The sequence below is a fragment of the Quercus lobata genome, chromosome 7, assembly GCF_001633185.2.
Source record: "Quercus lobata isolate SW786 chromosome 7, ValleyOak3.0 Primary Assembly, whole genome shotgun sequence".
In the NCBI taxonomy this organism is placed as follows: domain Eukaryota; kingdom Viridiplantae; phylum Streptophyta; class Magnoliopsida; order Fagales; family Fagaceae; genus Quercus; species Quercus lobata.
The window spans coordinates 15160653-15182653 of NC_044910.1; the positions used below are offsets into that span (position 1 = coordinate 15160653).

General features: G+C 33.8%; 1 protein-coding gene across 1 annotated transcript; it reads right to left on the bottom strand.

Annotated features, from left to right (window-relative positions):
• Positions 1 to 14447: 14447 nt before the first annotated feature.
• On the bottom strand, positions 14448 to 16606 carry LOC115952256 (cytochrome P450 81Q32-like). Its single transcript, XM_031069346.1, has 2 exons — positions 15656 to 16606; positions 14448 to 15341 (listed from the first exon to the last, which is right to left on the bottom strand). The coding sequence occupies exons 1-2, from the start codon at positions 16547 to 16549 to the stop codon at positions 14712 to 14714; spliced, it is 1524 nt and encodes a 507-aa protein (XP_030925206.1). The 5' UTR covers positions 16550 to 16606; the 3' UTR covers positions 14448 to 14711.
• Between the last annotated feature and the right edge of the window lie 5395 nt (positions 16607 to 22001).

The window sequence follows — 22001 nt, forward strand, 5'->3', positions numbered from 1 at the left end:
AACCAGAACACGTGATCTTCGGGATCCCAGAATTTCACAGCAACACGAAGGAAATCCCACTTGATTTTGTCATTCCTCAGAGCCTTAATTTCCTCCAATTTGTAGGCTGTAAAATTGGTCTTGGCACTAAAATCAAAGCTACGAACCCATCTGTTGATATTGATAGGCCAAAAACGTATGGACCCTTTATGATTAAATTAATTGATTAATTAGCCAAGTTTATTAATTAATCAAATTAACATGCAAAGCGCATGGTAGCACAAACAAATCACCAATTAAACTAAGTATGCAACAGAAAATAAATTGACACGGTGATTTGTTTATGAATGGGGAAAACCAACACAACAAAAAACCCCACAGAGTAATTTTCAGGTCACCACTCCTAAAATTCCACTATTATCACAACAAGTGTTTACGAATGGGGAAAACCAACACAACAAAAAACCCCACAGAGTAATTTTCAGGTCACCACTCCTAAAATTCCACTATTATCACCACAAGTGGTTACAAGTAAAGGAATCCCAGTACCTTATACCAACCTACAGTTGAACCCTTACCCCAATACCCAATTGGACTTGTTCTGTAGTGACAATTTCTCTTTTTGATGCATGACTCCCAAGTATGTGACTAACCAATTACGCAAATCCCAGTACACGACTTCAATCACCAACTAGAGAAGGTTATTGGCTGCAAAGTTCTTCAGTTCATCCACACGATAAAGATCAAGAAGATGCTTGGTCACAAAACCCTACGGTGCACAAACACAGCAACTTCTTCAGAAGAGATGAACTAGGGCAAAACTTTGTCTCCGGTCACAATTTGCTTGAACAAACTTTTCTCAAAGCTTGTACAACTTGTGAACTCTTTGACGGCCCTTAAAATAATCCTTTTATATGTCTAGGGTTAGGAGAAAAGAAGTCCCAAAGACACATTCACGGATTCCAAGAAAACAAATCAGAATTTCTGATTCTTTCTTAAACCTCGACAAATAGGAGGTGTCGAGCACATGGGCTGAACAGCTTCTTAAACCTCGACACATGCTGGCTGTCGAGCTAGCTGTCGAGCTTTAATGAACTTGCACTTCTCAGCTTGTTTCTTGGACAGACTTGATGACTTCAACCCTTGATCTTAAGACACAATTTCTTGAAGTATTAAAAATACCTAGATCTACCCAATTACAAGTAAAGTGAGTTTTGTCAAAGGATTAGACAATTACATAAAATAATGACATATGTTCCTAACAAGTGAATAACATATGTCCTAACAAATATCATGAATTGTTGAATGAGAAAAATTGTGACGCTAGCCATGGATGACTTTTGCTTGTGATTATTGTGATTTGCTAACCTTGATGCAGAGATTTGTTGTAGGAGAGATCATCAATATAAGCTACATCAGTTCCTAATCAGGTTTTAAATAGGTTTCAAAGAGTTTGTAGCTAAGTAGGAAAGTGTTTCATGGTCACACACGAAGGAAATATTTTTCAAAAAACCCAAAAATGCAAAACATACATTGGAAAAGCATGAGGAGTCAGCCCACCATGGCGTAAGCATCAGAGTGTGACCAAGTGCCATTTGGCACTTTCCAAGTGCCGAGTGGCACTTAGCTCTGCCGTCACTCATTCATGCAATTTCATGCAATTTTGCATTTTCAAGCATTTTTTTTAGGATCCTTAAACACTCAAAAAGATTTTTTTGGTTAAACTAGGGCATTCAGACATGCCTAACTTATTTGCTTTCAAAAATCATCACTTGCATCATTATTTTCAAAAATTGACCAAATCAAGATTTTTCCAAACTCATGAACACATGTCTCTAACTAGGGGCATTCACCCATGCCTCATTCATTTTAATAAAATAAATAAACCACCATCATCATCTTTTCAAAAAAAAACAAATCGTCAAGATTCTAAGATTTCCAAAAATCATGCATTCATTTCTAAACTAGGGGCATTCGGCTCCGCCTCATTCAAGTAAGTGCAGATTCCATTAGAGCCAATCAAGATAAGTTTAAATTGGTACTACAAGACTTCATCAGGTGAATTCTAAACTTGTCTCATTTAAAGTTTCTACATGATCAAGGGCAATTCCAAGGACAAAGAGCTAAATATGCAAGTTAATACAAGAATGTCTAAGGAACACCTTCTTTTGTTTTGCAAGAAAATTAAAAATACAAATCAAACATCATTGGGACTCCGAGTCCACCTGCGAGAAGTCCTCCTCGACCCACCTCTAGAGGAACTGCCTTCAGTATTTCCCTCTTGACTTGCATAGAATCGAGGAACATATTGATAGTTCTCGAGTTCAAGGTTTCTAATCTTGTCCTCCAAAGTTCTTCTAGCAGAATCAGCCACTTCCATTCAACTAACCTAAAAAGTCAGCAAAATCAAGTGTTATTTATCAAGAAAAATTCAAGCAAAAGCCAATTGGAAAGCATCATTACATACCTAGCTTGCCTCATTGATCACATATCGGGAAGAATGAGTACGAGCCAACTATTGCAAACCTCCAAACATTTGCATACTTTCCTCCACAAGATCAACATCAACTTGAAGCACAAATCTACCAAGATCAAGAGCCATTTAGTAAGCCAAGAAGAGATAAAAGACAAGGAACTAAAAAATTCAAGAACACACCGAATTGGGCCAAGGGACATTTGGTGTGTGCTCTAGCCTATTCAAAGGCATGGAACTATATGTTCCATTAGGATTCATCACTTCATATTGTCATGCCAGAAAATGGGGATAAGTCTCCATAAAAGAATTAGAAGAGCTACCAGCATGGTGAGAAGAGGGAATCTCTTCCTCTCCCTATCCCTCTTCCTCTCCTTTAGAAGATGGAGCCTGAAAAGTCCAACATGCAAATATTGTCACCAAGCAGAAATATGGAAAAGGAATATACAAGATGAAAGTTTGACTTTAGAAGCGGAGAGAAATATCGAAATGCCTGCCAGGCAACCTTGCAGATGAGTTTGAATAAATTCAATATAAGTCCTTGCTACTCCTGAAACCACAAGGCCAACACAAGCCTAAGCAATCTCATCATTAGTCAGTAGATCAGCCAACCAGATAGAAGGACAAAGAGGAACCAGAATTGTTGCAAGAGGGTACACGTGTTGAACTTGGGGCAACACCCGATCACCAAGATACCAATACCTTCCATGCCTACACTCGAACAATACCTGACAGCTATTCAGCTCCAAAGCCCACTCCTCACATCCAACCCAAGGATTTAAACACATCTGAAAAATCTCCAAAGAACCCAGAATGAGAAAATGACCAAACCACCACTAAGCACCAAAGATCCCACAAAAAAAAAAAAAAAAAAGGGAAAGGACTCACATCATCAACAATCAAATTTTCAATCACCAAACGCCAAATTTCCAAAGAATGCCTAGAGGGCATTAACAAACGGTGTTTAGGCCAGCAACAGAGAAATCTAGGAAAAATGTCATTAACCTCCTCCCGAACTTCAGGGCCAACTCCAAAGTATTCATACATCCAAACCTAAAAAAAATTTCACAACACCATTACCATACATAGCCAAAATGACTTTCCAAAATTCACACATAACCAAAAATTTCAAACCTCACTTGCCATACAAATGGAGCACCACCCAAGCTTGAAAGGCTACGCCTAGAAAGCTGAGTCATGAAATACAAAAGGGTAGCATAAGCCATACCACCCCAGTCATAATTTTTGATTTGCTCAATGTTTCTCAAGCTCCATAAATAATGCAAATTCACTGTGTTGCCTAAATCTGGACACAAGAAAGTCCCAATGAAAAGAAGCATGAACATGCGGGTACCCCTTGCCACAGTATCACATTTTGTAATGTTCTCACATAGCCACAACAAAGGAACATTTTTACTCCTTATTTGGGAAGGCACTATACCTAAAAGTTTCTTGATTTCATTTGCAGTAAGGGAGTCATTGATATGGATTCTCTCACCACCTAACTTCAAGCCAGTGATGATGGAAAAGTCGTAAGATATCAACATTACCTCACCAATGCCCGGAAAATGGAAGGTACATGTAGTGTCCCAAAAGCGCTCTGACAAGGCAAGAAGTAATTGGAGGTCCTTGTATTCATCATGAGTCTCCTGATTTAATAAAGCTTCAAAGAAAGTACCAAAGCCTGCATCATTGATGATATTTCTGATGTCAGGAGACAATGTTTCCCATACGCACTTCAACATTTGGAGACTACCTCGACTCTTGAGGTTCTGCAACAAAAAAATTTAGCCCATCATTCCATGCCAAAAATCACATGCTAACAAAAGAGATAAAATCACTCATTCCAGGCCAAAATCCCATTCCTTGCAAACAAAAAGTCCCCACCAAAGAAATCAATGTCCCACAAAAAAAAATCATCGATGCCCCACCAAAATTTTACCACAACCAAAATTTTTCACATGTCCAAACACAACTACCAAAAATTTCCCATAACCATAGCCATCAAAACTTCCTACATGTCCAAAGTAGCCATCAAAAATTCTTACATGTCCATGCACAACAAAAAATGCCCACATATCCATCACATACCCAACAAAATTTTGCATAGCCAAAATTTCATGCCCAAAAAAACTTCTTCCATATCCACAAAAATTCTCCATACCCACAAATTCTTCCATATTCATACCCACAAAAATTTTGCCATGTTCATAAAATAAAATTTACACATGCCAACAAAATTTCCCACATACATCATGAATAAATTCATCCAAGCTTTCAACACAAATTTTTCACAATGCCAATACCCCCAAAATCCAAGCCAAAATTCATCCAACAACATCACAAATTATCAACATTGCCAAAATTCCATAAGCCACCAACATTGTCCAAATTACACCATGGCCAAAAATATAACACTTCAAAAATGCTCCAAAGCCAACATTACAACATGAACAATCATGCAATGCCCCAAATTCCAACAAGATCATACAATAAAATGACAATGTCTCACCATCAAACTTTCAATGAAACATGAAACAACATTTTTCCAAATAAAGAAACCAAAGAAAAACTCACCTTGATGTCCATGTGAGAATATGGAGCATGGGTCTTGGGGTCTTGAAGGAGCCCCTCCTTATCATTCCATTCAAATGATGGATCATATTTCTTGCCATGAAAAGTAAGAAAAGAGGGTCCATTGGAAGAAGAAGACATTTTGATGCAAAGAAAAGATGGGTTTGAAAATGGGTCTCACCAAAAATGGGTGTGTGGCAAAAGTGCTCAAGAACACAAGGATCTAAGAAAATATTGAGGGAAATGAGTGAAGGAAGGTTGAGAAGTTTAGAAAAGTGTTTTTTTTTTTTTTTGGGGAGAAGAAATGGTGAGAAGAAGGAAAATCAAGTGGAGGAAGAAGATGAATAGTGTTAATGGTGGAAGAAAGGTGATGAAGGAGGAAGCAAAAAAGAAGAAAAGAGAGACAAAACAAATGGGGGGCCAAAATTCGGCCCCCACACTTAAGTTTCAGCTAAGTTGCAGAGTCAACTCAGTCAAACTAAGTTGACTCAGTCAACTCCCAAAAAAAATCTTTTTCTTTTCTTTTCTTCTTCAAAAAAAATTCTAAAATGAATTCTAAAAAAAAAAAAAAAAAAGAAAAAAAAATTCTTGGAGCAGATTAAAGATAAAAGATTCAAGTTCAAAGTCTAAATTTTTCAAATCCCAATTCCAAAATTTTCATTCCCAATTTCCAAATTTTCAATTCAAAATTTCAAGTTTCAATTTTCAAATCTCAAAATTCCAAAATCTCCAGTTTCAAAATTACAAGGTGCAAATTTCAAGTTTCAAATCTTTTAAAATCTCAAATTTCAAAATTTCAAAATTCAATTTCAAAATCTCATGTTCAAAATTTCAAGTGGCAAAAATTTCAAAAATTCAAATTTCAAGTTCCAAATTTCAATCCAAAATCTCAAAATTCCAAAGTTTCAATTTTTCAAAATTTCAAATTCAAAATTTCCAATTTCCAATTCCAAGCTTTCATGCTTCAAAAATCAAATATTTTTCAAAGAAAAAAAAAACTTTTTCAAGGAACTACAAAAATCAAAGTTTTCTTGATAAAAATGAAATCAAGAAGGAACAAATGGAAATCACACATCTCAAAAACAATGGGTCCACAAAGCCCTCATCATTTATAGACTAATCCCAAATCTTGACTTTTTGCAGGCGACAGTCAGATCAAAGTTGAAAAGCCCTTTAATCGACATTCCAGCAGTCAGATCAAAGTTGAAATGCCCTTTGATCAACATTCCAGCAACCAGATCGAGGTTGAAAAGCCCCTTGGTCATCGCAGCTCCGGTTCCAAGGTTGAAAAGCCCCTTGGTTACCTTTCATCAAGATCGAGGTTGAAAAGCCCCTTGGTCATCACAGCTCTGGTTCCAAGGTTGAAAAGCCCCTTGGTCATCGCAGCTCTGGTTCCAAGATTGAAAAGCCCCTTGGTTACCTTTCTTCAAGATCAATGTTGAAAAGCCCCATGGTCGTCGCAGCTCTGGTTCCAAGGTTGAAAAGCCTATTGGTTACCTTTCATTAAGATCGAGGTTGAAAAGCCCCTTGGTCGTCACAGCTCCGGTTCCAAGGTTGAGAAGTCCCTTGGTTACCTTTCTTCAAGATCAAGGTTGAAAAGCCCATTGGTTACCTTTCATCAAGATCGAGGTTGAAAAGCCCCTTGGTCACCACAGTTCTAGTTCCGAGGTTGAAAAGTCCCTTGGTTACCTTTCATCAAGATCGAGGTAGAAAAGCCCCGTAGTTACTATCCACATTCAAACTAAGCTAGAAAAGCCTCTCAGTCACCTCAATTATCAAGAATCACTACAAAGTTCATCAGCTATCAAGTAGGTTAAGCAATTGCAATTTTCATTTTTTTTTCAAAAGGTAAAGCCTTAGCTCTATGTTCCAAAGTTTTAGGTTCGAGGACTAGGTAATCTTTGAAAATTCAACCTCAATTAAATCATGGCCGCTAAAATCAGTATCTTTGTTTTACATTGACATTCGCTTTCCAAGCTCTGTAAATGAGGGACATTCTATAAACACTCGATTTTGCACCCATGATTTAATCAAGGAAGATGACTGGAATGATCAATCATATACCCAAAATTCAGGATTGCATTATATACATTAATTCATTCATTGCATATCATAAAAATGATCTCGAGATTCTAACGGTTGCGACGGTATGCCCGGTTTCCAAATCGGACCGTCGGATCGAAAAATATCACATGATCAAGTTTGCATGGTTAGCCTGCATTGTGTCTAGGTAGAGTTGACCGCGCATGATTAATTTAAATTAATTCTGATTGCTTAAAAAATTAAAATTAATTAAATAATTTTGTGATTGGTTGGTAATTAGTGTCAAAAATAGCATTGCTTGCATGGAAATAAAGGAGATGGTTGGATAATAATAAAATTATGGATAATTTGAACTTTATCAATATTTATTTTAGATTATTTATCAACAAGATAATTGTTGCTAAAAACACCTTAATTATCTAGAAAAGAGTTAAAAATCTTAGAATACGAATTAAAAACACATCTAAGTGCAAGTCTCAGCTCAAGAAAACCTAAAAAATGAGTCCAAAATGCACCCGAATACGAAAGCGCGGTTGGCATCTAAGAGTGCCATTCGGCACTTCTGGAGTGCCAAACAACACCTATTAGGGCTTTGGCCCAACGGTCTTCGGGTGACAATAAAACACATCATTTTCGACTTTTTAGCAGAAGGATGCGTCCCGGTTCATATTCTAATCGTCTTTACCTATTTGTTAAGCATACCAGCCTCTATAAATAGAGATTGCATCTCAAAATTCAGCACACTCTTTTACACTCTCAGAGTGACACTTTTTCACACTCTCAAATTTCTCATATTTCTAACCCCCCCATTCTGAAATTCTCTCTTATGTTAAGGAGGTTCTAGAGGCTTTAGTCTTAAGAATTTCTTTTTTGTAGACAATTACATAAATTTCTTTGAACCCTAAAATATCCCCTCAAGAAGAAGAGTGCTCCATGCAAGAGGCTGTTTCTTGTTAACCCTTTTTCTTATATTTCTCTTATTGTGATAATGCATGTTTATATATTCCTTTCAATTTAGTTGTTTTAAATATTTATATCATGAATTGTTGATTTATTATTGTCATGATCTATTTTTAATTTCAAAAATCTGCATGCTATCTACATCTTTTTTAAAATCAAAAACTGATATGCATCTTCCTTAGATGTGGATCTGAATTCTTTTCAAATAAAAAACTGTTTTGCATCTTCCTTAGATGCAGATCTGAATTTTTCTCAAATTAAAAAAATAAATAAATAAATAACTAATTTGCATCTTCATTAGATGCAGATCTGAATTTTTAAACAAAAACTGATTTGTATCTTCCTTAGATACAAATCATTTAAAAAATTGATCTACATTTTCTTTAGATGTAAATCTGATTTTTTTAACATAGCAGATTTTGAAATAAAAAAAGGGTCATGAGTGGTTTTGTTTGTTTAATGCATGTAGCATAGATTTATTTCATGAATAAAGTCCTCTTCTTAAAAAAAAAAATGTTTTTCTTAAAATTGTTTACACATATAAAAACAGATTTGATTTTTCATTCATCAAAAAACCAATTTTTTTTAGTTCTTAAAAACATATCTGATTTTTCGTTCATCAAAAAACCAATTCTTTTAGTCCCCAAAAACAGATTTGATTTTTCTTTCATCAATAAACCACTTTTTTTAGTTTTCAAAAACAAATCTAATTTTTTTTCTAAACCAAATTCAATTTTTTTATCACAACACAAATCCAATTTTTTTTAAAACAAAGAAGAGGGCATATTCATAAAATAGATTCATGTGAGTCAATTTTGATTAGTTTTATTCATGTGTGCAACATATCATTCATGTCATGCATAAAAGGGGTACATTGGTCACAAGAGTCTAAAATACCAGACTCTATTTAGGTGGAATGGGTGCCTAACACCTTCCCATTCCGTAACCTGGCCTCCGAATTTAGTGTCTTTGGATAGGTAGACCTAGGTTTTATCTTTATATTTATTTTAGATAGATTGTAACTAAGACAAAATGTCATGTAATTATTTGGTAGTTTGTAACTAGGACCTAAAGCCATGTAATGCTCAATTTATCAAATATGTATTCTTTTTTATTCAATCAATGAGAATAGAACAATTCGTCATGTATTCTGTATTTAGTTTTTCTTATATTTTGTATAAAAAATAAGTAGTAACTCTACATCACTTACTCAAAAAGATATGTGTTTTCAAAGCATCCAAAAATCTCTTTTTTTTAGAAGCATTTTTGCAGTCTTTCTCATTGGGTCTATTAAATTCTTTTTGGATTTCGGACCAAATCTGAATCCTAATCCAAATTCAAGGAATCTAAACAGGCCATATGAGGATTCATTAACACAACCCTAAAAAAATAATAAATAAATAAATAACAATAATAAAAAAGCACGGTGAGGGACACAGCACATGGCTGGCTTGTTTGACTATTCTTTCAAAAGTTTAAACGAGGCAATCGTGAGACACGATAAACAATGACAAGCACACAAAACAAAAAAAGGACAAGAACTAACGAAGAGAGACAGGCAATTTCAAAAGTTTATTATTGCTGAAATTGGAAATTGAAAACTGAAAACTGAAAATACTGTAGTAAAATAATTTTTAAATGTGTGAAAAATATCGTGAGACCTATTTTTAATATTTTTTAGTGTGTAAACAGTAATAAACAGTGCTACTACAGTACTGCTACAGTGTGCTACAGTACTTATTATCTCTGAAACACGTGAAGTGAGGAAAAAAAAAAAAAAAAAAAAGAGAGGAAAAACGCAGCTTGGATTCAGCGGAAATTTCCGCTGAATCCAAACGGCACCAAAGAAAGAGAAGAGCAGAAGAAATCAACGAAACACAGAGAGAGACTTGAGAAAGAAGAAGAAGAAGCAGGGTGTTCCCTGACCAATACGTAGCGCTGCTCCCTGTTAAATTCCACCGCTTAAGTACGGAATCGACATCAAGAGCGTCCCCAGCCTGCATTCCACCATTTCCTAGTTTTGTTTGAAAGCAGAGTCACGTGGCTTATATATGTGATTTTCTCAAGCTTCCTTCTCGTAATTTCCTCTATTCAATAAACATAGAGATATAGAAAATGCCCACGGTTAAGCCATGCCATTTAACTTAAATAAATTTATGGTTATGGAAGTTCCAAATTATTAATTAGTCAAGAAGCAAGCATCCCCGCTGTTTTAGGTCTTTCTCCATTAGTGACGACCTCAAACATGAAGATGAAGACGAGTCCGCACTTTGTAGCTTAGCTTTTTCCTTCTACAAATCACCAGTCGATTGTCTAAAACAACCTAAAGAGAATAACAATCCAGAAGTAACTTGCACCCGGTGCAATAACTTGAATCTCAACCCTGTTAAGCTTCATAAATTTTTATTTGTATAATTCTGTTTGCACATATTTATGAATACAAATCTAGTATATGTCGTTGACTTTAAAAATGGATTATTGGAGACGTAACAATTTTGTTCTGAAAAATAAAATAAAAAAGGAACTGATGATGATCTATTTGTCATCCATCTATTGATTTAACATTAACGTTAATAGTAAAAGAGAAACAATCCATAAATTGTTGGCAAATTTTCCTTTAAAAAAATTAAAAGAAATTGAGCAGTCAACGAGGACATGCTGATTTTGTTTAAAAGGTAAACCACAAAATCATTTTGGTGTTGGCTAAAGCTATTTGCTTTCTTTTACTTTATTTCGAAGATGGATAAAATTTAGGTGTAATACTTTAAGTGTTGTTCCTTAAGTTCCCCTCTTAAGATTCAGTAATGTGGCAGAATTCTAGAAAGAAAACCTAAGAAACAGCACCTAAGTACTGTACCTAAGTCTTACTCTTCAAAGATAAACCACAAAATCATTTTTGCGTTAGCTACTTAGCAAAGCTATTTTCTTTTCCTAATTTGAAAGGTAATCCACAAAATCAAAGGCTGCGCATATTTGCTTTCTTTTCTTTGTTATTTTGTCATCAAGTACGTGATTGTGTTAGCTAAGCAAGGGTTTAAAGAATTACGATCCAATTGCCTAACTATTTGCTTGAACAGTGGCATACGTAAGTGGGAGATGGCGCAAGACATCTCTACGCCTTTTCCACTCTAATTTGATCATCATATCGTTTACAGCATAGGTTACTTGCCTCTTGCGGTAAAAATTTGTTTGATTTTAAGACCTCTTACTCATCAACATTGGCAGAAGGAGGAGATAAATTGTGTTGACTACTAAAATAAAACATTTGATGTCAAATGTTTTGTAAATTGAGTTGTTAAAATAAATAAAATGATTTTTTGAGATGCTAAAAACTATATTTTTTTACTTGCTTTATTGTGAATACTCTAAATACGAGTAAATTTATGTACAATATTTGTTTTACACATTTTTTTACAACTTGCTATATCAGCAAGGTGTGATTGATAGATGAAAATGTGATGATATTAGTGGCCTATATTGCCACTAATCACAACTTACTGCTTTAGTAACTTGTAAAAAGATTATATATAAAAGAAAATGTGTATATATCCCTATTATCGTTGTCATGAAAATCTTTAAATTACGAGCAATGCTTAAGAGCACTCACATCAATGCTTCAGAGCAATGCTTAACTGATCAAGCCTAAAATTCATACACAATAGTCTTTATAAAGTTTTGTAAAAATACATTGTTACTACAGTAACTCTGTAAATTTACATTAACATTATTCATTTTGCATTTTTTTTTTTTTTTTAACGTTGTAGAAGGCAAAAAATTAATTAACCCAAGATGATATCACATTGGCAAATGAAAATTTTCCACATCTTTGGCCCACAAAATAAAGATAAATTTCTTATTTAGAATTAATGGATAACTATCTTTACTAAAAAAAAATAGAGACAATTATCTACAAGTAATAAATCCTAGTGGGACTCTTTGTTTGATTATTGTCTTTATCAAAATAAATTTGTAAAAATAGAGATAATTATCTACATGCAACAAGTCCTAGTGGTCTCTCTAACTTTGGACAATCAAAATCCACTACTTCTCCTCAAGTAGATCAATTTAAAGTAGAATTCATTCTCTGAAGCCACTATAAATAGAGGGCACCCCCTCATAAATGTCCATCAAATTTTCTAGACATCAAAATTCTAGAGAAATTTTGCCTTAAAAACACTTAAAAACATTCAAAGAAATTTATTCAAATCACTCTTCCAAGACTTGAAGTTCTATTGGAATCGAACTCAAAAGCCTCCACAAACTTCAAAAAGCCCTAAATCATTGAAGCTCAATGGATAAAGCCTCCAAAGCTCCAAAGAATTTCCATCCAAAAGCTCATTTGAAAAATCTTCAAAGAACACTTGAAGAACAACAAACCTCTAACAATCTCAAAACCAAAGATGTATTGTGAAGACCATTTGGTCTATCTATCTATCTTCCAACCAAAGTGAAGAGGATCTCATGATCGAGCCAAGATTAAAAGAAGATAGAATCAGATGATTATTATATTGTATTAGAATCCAAATACATAGAATTGTACTCACAAATTCATCAATGAAAATTACATTTGTTAAACTATTTCAATGTATCTGGAGGATAAAGGAAAATAATTTAAAAAAAGAAAAAGAAAAATTGGTAATATGGACAATCCATGATATATATATATATATATATATATAATATAAATTATATATAAATTTTAACAATTAATATTTTTTAGTCTAATTTTTATAAGTTCATAAATTAATGTCATTTTTTTTTTCTAATTTGATGATTAGTTTGAGCTTGCCAAGTGTTTGAAATAAAGTTCAATGAACAATACTAAACTTTTAATACTTGGTTTGCCTTATAGGAAAATTCAGCTAACAAGCCCCAATATCACACTACAAACTCAGTATATACCCCAATTATGTATTCTTTTGTCCCTTGTTACACTACACATCCCTCAAACCCGTTCTTTTATCCTTCTGTTATAGGATGTAAATATATCAAGTAGTTTGAAATTTGAAACTTAACTACAAAAACACTGGTTTATTTTCTAAATTTGTGAGATGGAAGTGTAGAAATTTGAAACATATTTTGGGATAAAATATTTCTTTTTGTTTTGTTTTTTTTTATAAATGATACGCATCTTGAATTTGACTTTTTATTTAGATTCAGTTGCGTCTTTCCCTATTTACAATAATATTATCCAAAGCAAATAAATGAGAAAGATTTTTTTTTTTTTTTAAAGGAAAGGCAATGGTGAAGAAGAAGAAAACTACCAATCGAGCTTATTCTAGTCCACTTTTATCTGTGGTCAGTTTTCTCTCTTGTCCCTTCTCTCTCTGTTTCTCTCTCATGGAGAGATTGTGACTACTAAGTGCAAAAACAGGAGAATAACTCTATTGTTACACAAACCCTTGCTCCATATAGGATTGTAACCCTTACACTTGAATTCAAGTGCACCAAGTCCAACAACAAAAATAATCACAAACCAATATGTGAGTTATTTGGTCTTTTTTCTTTATTTATTAAAAATTCAAACTTCTTCGATATTATATTACAAATGTAAATAATTAAGGATTAAGGTAAATAATAAAGCCACTGAACATCCCTACAATCTTTCTACCTACCCCATTGAATAAAATTGAGAGGTTTATTACTCCATATACCAAGATCAAAAGGGTGTTGGATATCTATTGAAACCACACAGCTTTCATCCTAATTATCATGTTTTTCCTTTTAAAAATAAAAATTGTGACTAACCTATGTTTCCCAAGTGGGAGAGACTATGATTTTTAGCTTAATGTCAAGCAACATAATCCTTAATTATTTGCATTTGTAATATAATATCGGAATAGTTTGAATGTTTACAAGATAAAGAGAGAAGACCAAATAACCCACTTCTTGATTTGTGATTATTTTCTTCATTGGGCTTGGTAAACCTCATTTCATGTGTATGGGTTACACTATTGTATATATGGAGGAAGGCTTTGTGTAAAAACATAGTTTTTCTCCTTTTTTTTTTTTTTTTACACTTAGTAGTACACCACACAATCTCCATGAGAGAGAGAGAGAGAGAGAGAGAGCTTAGCCAAAAAAAAAAAAAGGGACAGCAGAGAAGACATGCCCACACATAAAAGTTGACTGGAATAAGCTCGACTAGTAGTTTTCTTCTTCTTCACTAGTCTTTCCCTTTTAAAAAAAAAAAATTCTTAGTTATTTTCTTTTGATAATATTATTGTAAATAAGGAAAGATGCAACTGAATTTATATATATATATATATATATATCTCAAATTTCTAGACATTCATCTTATCAATTTAGTAAATAAACAAGCATTTTTGCAGTTTACTTTCAAATTTTAGACGATTTGTTTTATTTATATCCTATAACAAAATATCCTAATTTAACATAAAAATTTGGAAGGGAAAAGTAAAATTATCCAAATCCTTTCTTATTCCTTAAACAAATATACAAATCACCATCCAATACAATCCAAAAACAACAACGCCACACCTCCCCACCCCCCCCCCCCCCAAAAAAAAAAAAAAAAAAACCAAAAAGGATACAACTTTATATAGATACAATAATTCAATTTTTAAATTGAATATGTAACGGTTTATTTTAGGTTATTAAGTGATTAAAATTATCAACAAATAACTAAGCAAGTCTCTGAAAAGTAACTCAAGGAGATTGTTCAAACATCATCTGTCATTGACTTAGAAAGAAGCTTATGCATGATTGGGCGTGCTTTACACATGGCCTCCAATGGCATGGCTTTAGGCATAGTGATCCCACTACCTTCATGTGTATCAACTTCTTCTATGGTAACCCTTTCCCACTCAAAACTTTGAATCAACGAACCCAAAGTCAGGCTCACTGTACGTTGGGCAAGGCCCGCCCCAGGACAGGTCCTCCTCCCAATCCCAAATGGCATTAGCTTATGTCCTTCACTCTCACCATTTTCAAACCTCTCGGGCTTAAAACTAGTTGCATCATCCCACACCTTAGGATCTCTATGTATGGCCCATGCATTGACCAATAACATTGTGCCACTTGGTACATCATATCCTCCAATGGTGCAATCAGCGGAGGACATATGGGGTACTAACAATGGTGCTGCTGGATACAATCGAAGAGTTTCTGAGATAATACTTTGAAGGTAGTGTAATTTGGAAACATCTGATTCCTCAATCAGTTTCTCTTCTCCAATTTGACTGTCTATCTCATCTCTAGCTTTCTTCAATATATTAGGATGATTAAGTAGATTAGTCATTGCCCACTCTAATGTGACTGCTGATGTATCAGTCCCAGCAAGTAACAATACCTGTGCATTGTATATGAGATGTTTAGAATAGAACAACAATATATTAAATAAAAACGGTTTGTTCATATGTTCTGCAACATTCAACACGATGATGATGATATATAACTAGTTAGTCTAATGTTACTGTGGATTTTTTTTTTTTTTTCCCGAGACTTAGAATGTCACTTTTTCGCACTAGATAGCAATTCCGATGAAGCTATTAAAGAAAAATAAAACAGATAATTGGGTAACTGCTTTTAAGATGTAAGCACCAAACAAAAACATGATTTCCTAGTTTTCTCAATAAGAGATGAAGAATTATTGAGTGCACTTACCAATATAAGCCCCTTGATGATTTGGTCCGTGTAGTACTCTGGCTGTGATTTTTGCAAAGAAAGCATATGGTCAATCATAGTGTTACCCTCTTCCTCCTCACGCCTTTTCTCATCAATGAGTGCTTGCAAGAACTCATCTGTCCTCTTGGAGAGACTCTTCAACTTCTTCTCCAAACCTCCATAATCCATCCACCGCAAGATGGACACAAACTCTGCTGGATTTGATGCCCCTCCGAACCTTGTTAACTCTTTAATTATCCGCCTAAACTGTCTCGCTTCTTCCTCGTCCTTCACATCCTCACCGTACCTGTAGTACCGTTTCCCTGCCACCATTCTCATTATGTTGTTAAATGTCATCTCCAATAGCATTGATTGTAGCTCCACCTTGGCGAAACTGTGGCAAGAGTTGCGTGACAAGTTTCGTAGCAAGTGCTTGATCTCGTCACTTCGAATGCCTAAGAACTTGTTGAGGCGGTTATTTGAGAAGATTTCAAGGGTACTAATGCGGCGGAGGTTGCGCCAGTGATCGCCGTATGGGGATTGTACTAAGGTGGTATTGTTGTAGGCAAGATGCTTGCCTAATAGGAAGGGAGGACGGTTGGCTAATACTATGTCATTCTTTGTGAAGCATTCTTCAACTGCTGATGGGGATGAAACAATGACCACAAATTGTGAACCAAATTTGAGTGAGAATATTTGACCATATTTTTGTGAGAGGGCATGGAAAGTACGGTGGAATGGTTTTTTAATGATATGGAGATGACCTATAATTGGAAGAGAAGGTGGGCTAGGTGGGAGGTGTTTTGGTCGAGTAGTTCTTGTTTTGAGGATGAGCTTGAAAGCAACAAGAAAGCTGAGAAGAGTGAGAGACAAATATAGTAAGATGGCTTCCATGTTTATTTTTATGATATTTTGATACTGAAATGATTTCTGATGCTCTGTGATTGAAGATGCATGTGATCACTACATATTTATAGGGACTAGGTAGTTAGTGTTAGAATATCATTTGTTTTAAAGGTAAATCACACGTTTACACACGACACTCTTCAAATGAGCACAAATCAATTTTGTGTACACGACATTGAAGGCCACGTTTTCAATGAAGTTTTAACAAATATACGCAGTCAGTGCCTCACGTCACTGACTGCGTATATTTGTCTCTCTCATTTGATTTGCGTCACCGAGTACGTAATCGCATTTGCCTCACGTCACACGACACTCTAGTTATTTTCATTAACATATTAAACAGATTATTTAAATAATATATAATTATACACCATATATTTCTCTAGAAAATAAAATTTTATAAAATTAATCTTTTCTTTTAGTAATTATTGAATTAGTTAATATAATTTTAATTTTATTATAATCAGTACTATACACACTTTATTTTTGGTAAGGTTGCTATGCATACTAATATATTAGTGAAAGTATCATGCCTTACATGGCTTTAATCATGAATTATATATATATATTAGAAATAATAACTAAATAAGTTATTATTACATAATTTTAGAAGTTGTTTCTAACAAAATAATGAATGATTATTATTATATAAAATGCATAATTTTGTATATATGTACTTATATATAATATCTCTAATTAGAATAATCAATAAAAACTTTTCTAATTACTTTTTTATAATTCCTTATGCATTAATGAAGAGGGTGATTTGAACTCGAGCAGTTAAATATTTTATAATACTTGCATAAATAAAAATTATCCTAAAATAATTAATTACAAACTTAAGATTAAAAAATCAATTTTATTTGTACACCTAACATAAATTTCATTTTTAAGTCTTATTTTGATATTTAAATCATCTATTTTAGTGTTGATTTTTTTCAAATGGTTAACACCCTAACATATAAAACTTGAGCAATGTCTCTAATTATATTGTGTTTTAGCCTTAATGAACACATATATTAATATTACACATGAAAGAAAAAATACAAATTTCAAAAATTTTAAAATAAAATAAAATAAAAAAAGATAAATAAAGATATATTGGAATTCAGAATGAATCTAATTTAGCCAAATATTTTCTATGATCTAAAGAAATATAGGAGGAATTCTAAATTGAATTTATTCAGAATTTCGAAGAAATATTAGAGGAATTCTGCATACTAAGAAATTAACATAAAGTACAAACAGAATTTTAAAATATAAAAAAAGATAAGCATTGATAAAGTTTAACAATCAATAAGTAATAATAACTTGGAATCAAATTGCATTACAACACATGAAAGAAATATTTTGAACCAAATTTTTCGTAGTGACAAACAATTGAAAAAAATCAAAACACCTATAAACTAAACGCATAGAATATCCAAAACCTAAAACACACAAAATAGTTCAAAAGTTGATCATTTTAAAAATAAATAAATAAATAACTTAAGTACCTAAATTTAAACTATTGTTAATTCTATCTCTTAATTTGATAAAATATATCCTAACAATTAATAAAAAATTAATTTAATAATTAATATTGAGAGTAGTTGTTTATTAGGAAAAAAAAAATGTTCTAGAGGGAGAGAGAGTATTATATAAATTTATCAACTCCTATGAATCTATATAGCATATATATCCTTCAATTACAAATACTTCTAAATAAGTTGCAACTTGAAGAAAACAGGAAAAAAAAAAAAAAAAAGTGGGGTGCAAGAGAGATTCTATGGAAAGACCATTGGTGAACATATATAAGGTTTGAAATTTTGATAATAGATTTTCAGTTGGAGTAGGATTTAAATTTCTAAAATTCAGATGCATGTTGCATGCCTTGTTAAAACACTTATTTGTTAGGGTTATATTTTCTATATAATTGGCTAATCATTTGACAAAACACACTTACTTGTAATTAGGTAGATCTAAGTTGGTTTTAATATATCATGAAGAATGTTGTTCAAACATATCAAGTGGTATCTTTTGTTAGGACATATGTGTTTCACATGTTAAGAACATATGTCATGACTTTATGTAATTGACTTATCCTTTGACAAAACGCACTTTACTTGTATTTTGGTAGATTTAAGATGTGTTTAAATACTTCAACAAACCATGTTTCAAGATCAAGTGTTGAAGCCTTCAAGTCTGTCCAAGAAAACAAGTTGATAGTGCAAATTCATTAAAACTTGACAGCTGTATCTATCGAGCTTAAGAAAGATATTCAAAGTTCGGTGTACTCGACAGCTGCTTGACACCTCCTATCTGTCAAGATTTAAGATTTTCAAAATTCAAATATGATTTTCTTGGGATCCGTGAATATGTCTTTGGGCCTTCTTTTCTCCTAACCCTAGACATATAAAAGGATTGTTTTAAGGGCCGTCAAACAGTTCACAAGTTGCACAAGTTTTGAGCAAACTCTGTTCAAGCAAATTGTGACCAGAGACGAAGTTCTTGCCCTAGTTCATCTCTTTCTCTTGAAGAAGTTGCTGTGTATATGCACCGTGGGTTTTGTGACCAAGCATCTTCTTGATCTTTATCGTGTGGATGAACTGAAGAACTTTGCAACCAACAACCTTCTTAGTTGGTGATTGAAGTCGCGTACTGGGATCTGCGCAATTGGTTAGTCACGTACTTGGGAGTCGTGCATCTGAAAGGGGAACTGTCACTACAGAATAAGTCCAATTGGGTATTGGGGTAAGGGTTCAACTGCAGGTTGGTAAGGTACTTGGGATTCCTTTACTTGTAACCGCTTGTTGTGATAATAATGGAGTTTCGGGAGTGGTGACCTAAAAATCACCCGGTGGGGTTTTTGCCGTTAGGTTTTCCCCATTCGTAAACAAATCACCGTATTATTTATTTTCCGCTACGTTATTAGTTTATTTTTTTGATTTGTTTGTGCTACCACGCGTTTGCATGATAAATTGATTAATTAATAACTTGTCTAATTAATTAATTAATTTCTATCACAAGGGGTCATTCAGTTTGTGGCCTATCATCTTTAAAGACATAAAGACTGATCCAAGAAACAAGTGAAGAAAAGTTGATTAATTAAGTCTCGACAGAAGCTCGACAGATATTGTAATCGAGGAAATGAAGAAACTCGACACAAGCTCAATCTATCAAGATCTACGATTTCATAATTTTCAGATCTGAAATTCAACCCATAATGACTTGTTTGATTAGGATTTCTTTTCTCACAATGCTAATCATATATAAGGTTTATTTTAAAAGTCATCAAGCACAAATACAGAGACCTAGAACTCATATACTCTATGTGAAACTATTGCATTTGTACACCTTAGAGTTTTGTAACCAAGTGTTTCCTGATCTTTATTATTGATGAAGTGAAGAACTTTGCAGCCAACAACAATCAATTAAGTTGCTAGAGTTAGTCACATATTAGGATACATGCAAAGGAGTTAGTCACAGATTGGAGATTTGTGCAACAAATGAAAGAACGCTACAACAAGATCAAGTCCAATTGGGTATTGGAGCAAAGGTTCAACTATAAGTTGGTATTTTGGGATAAGCTAGGGTAGTGGTAAGATTCCTTATACTTGTAACCACTTGATTATTGATAAGTGGATTCTTGGGAGTGGTGACCTTAAATTCACCCGTTGGGGTTCTTGCCTTGTGAGAGATTTTCCCTATTTGTTAACAAATCACCATGTCAATTTATTTCCTACTGTATATTAGCTATTTGATGATTTGTTGGTACCTCTACAATTTTCATGTAATTTGACCTAATTAATCAACTTGGGTAATTAAATTAATTAACCAGGTTCAATCTATTTATTGTCTCTATCAATTAAAACTTAGATGCATGTTGCATATATTGGTAAAACTGTTATTGTTATTTTATCTAAAGAAATCGATAAGAAAAAATAAGTTGTTGTCCTCTCTATCAAAGAAATTATTTTTATCTAAAATATTTTTGTAATTTGGTGAACCCAATTAGCATAACCATGAATTTTAACCCTAATTTTAAATTATATATAATATATGATTAGCCAAGACTTCTTGGAAAAAAACAAAAAACAAAAAAAAAAAAACCCATAAGACAATGGGAAATCAACGAAAAGATAGATAAATTCAAATCGTCCTCTAGTACTGGTAGTGCCTTTGGGGAGTTCGCTAGCGAACGTAGTTTGGTGGTAGGAACAAGTTTCAAGAGAATTTTCAAAGGACATGATGTTCTCTAGGGATTATGGGGGAAAGTGGGAGCACATGGGAACTGGTGAAAAGTAATGGTTTGGATCCCACTAAGAGCAGTCTATATAAAGGAATGGGGACAAATAGAGAAAGGCTAGTTTTTTTGGGCTTTGAGAGGGAGAAGCGGAGAGAAGGCAACACACACACACACACACACACACAGAGAAAATAGAAAGAAAAGGAGGGAGAAGCGGAGAGAAGGCACACACACACACACACACAGAAAATAGAAAGAAAAGGGGGAAACACAATGGGGATGAAAGCACAAAGAGAGCAGAGAAAGTAAGAAGCAGTATAAAAAGGGAAGAGGGCCCTGAGCTTGAAACCACAGGGATTTTAGAGGTTGGGCAGTCTAGGCTATGTTTGAAGCAAAACCTGAAGGATTGTAAGGAAACCCACCAACAAATAAATTGGGAGCCCAAATCCATTGTCCTAAAAAGTAATGTTCATAGGTTACAAATAGTACTGGTAGTGCCTTTGGGGAGTTCGCTACCGAACGTAGTTTGGTGGTAGGAACAAGTTTCAAGAGAATTTTCAAAGGACATGATGTTCTCTAGGAATTATGGGTGAAAGTGGGAACACATGGGAACTGGTGAAAAGTAATGATTTGGATCCCACTAAGGGGAGTCTATATAAAGGAATGGGGACAAACAGAGAAAGGCTAGTTTTTTTGGGGCTTCGAGAGGGAGAAGAGGAGAGAAGGCAACACAGAGAGAGAGAGAGAGGGAGAGAAAGAAAAGGGGGAAACATAGTGGGGATGAAAGCACAAAGAGAGCAAAGAAAGTAAGAAGCAATATAAAAAGGGAAGACGACGTTGAGCTTGAAACCACAGGGATTCTAGAGGTTGGGCGGTCTAGGCTATGTTTGAAGCAAAACTTGTAGGATTGTAAGGAAGCCCACCAACAAATAAATTGGGAGCCCAAATCCATTGTCTAAAAAGTAATGTTCATAGGTTTAGGGTACCACAAATAGCTATTTCATCAATTAAATGTTTAAATTTCAAGTTTTTAAATCTAAAATTATGCATAAAAATAAGTTTATATATCGAATAGTAAATAATATCCGATTCGCACAAAATTTGACATACATGTTAAGAACCAAAAAAAAAACATGTAGTGTATGTTTGGCAAAAATTAAAAAGCCAGCTTATTTTACTATTTAGCTTATTTTTGCTACTATTCATAGGCTC

Coding starts and splice junctions, on each gene's coding strand:
- LOC115952256 (XM_031069346.1), bottom strand. CDS start 16,549: ATGGAAGCCATCTTACTATATTTGTCTCTCACTCTTCTCAGCTTTCTT. Junction 15,342..15,655: donor TCATCAAGGGGCTTATATTG/GTAAGTGCACTC, acceptor TACAATGCACAG/GTATTGTTACTTGCTGGGAC.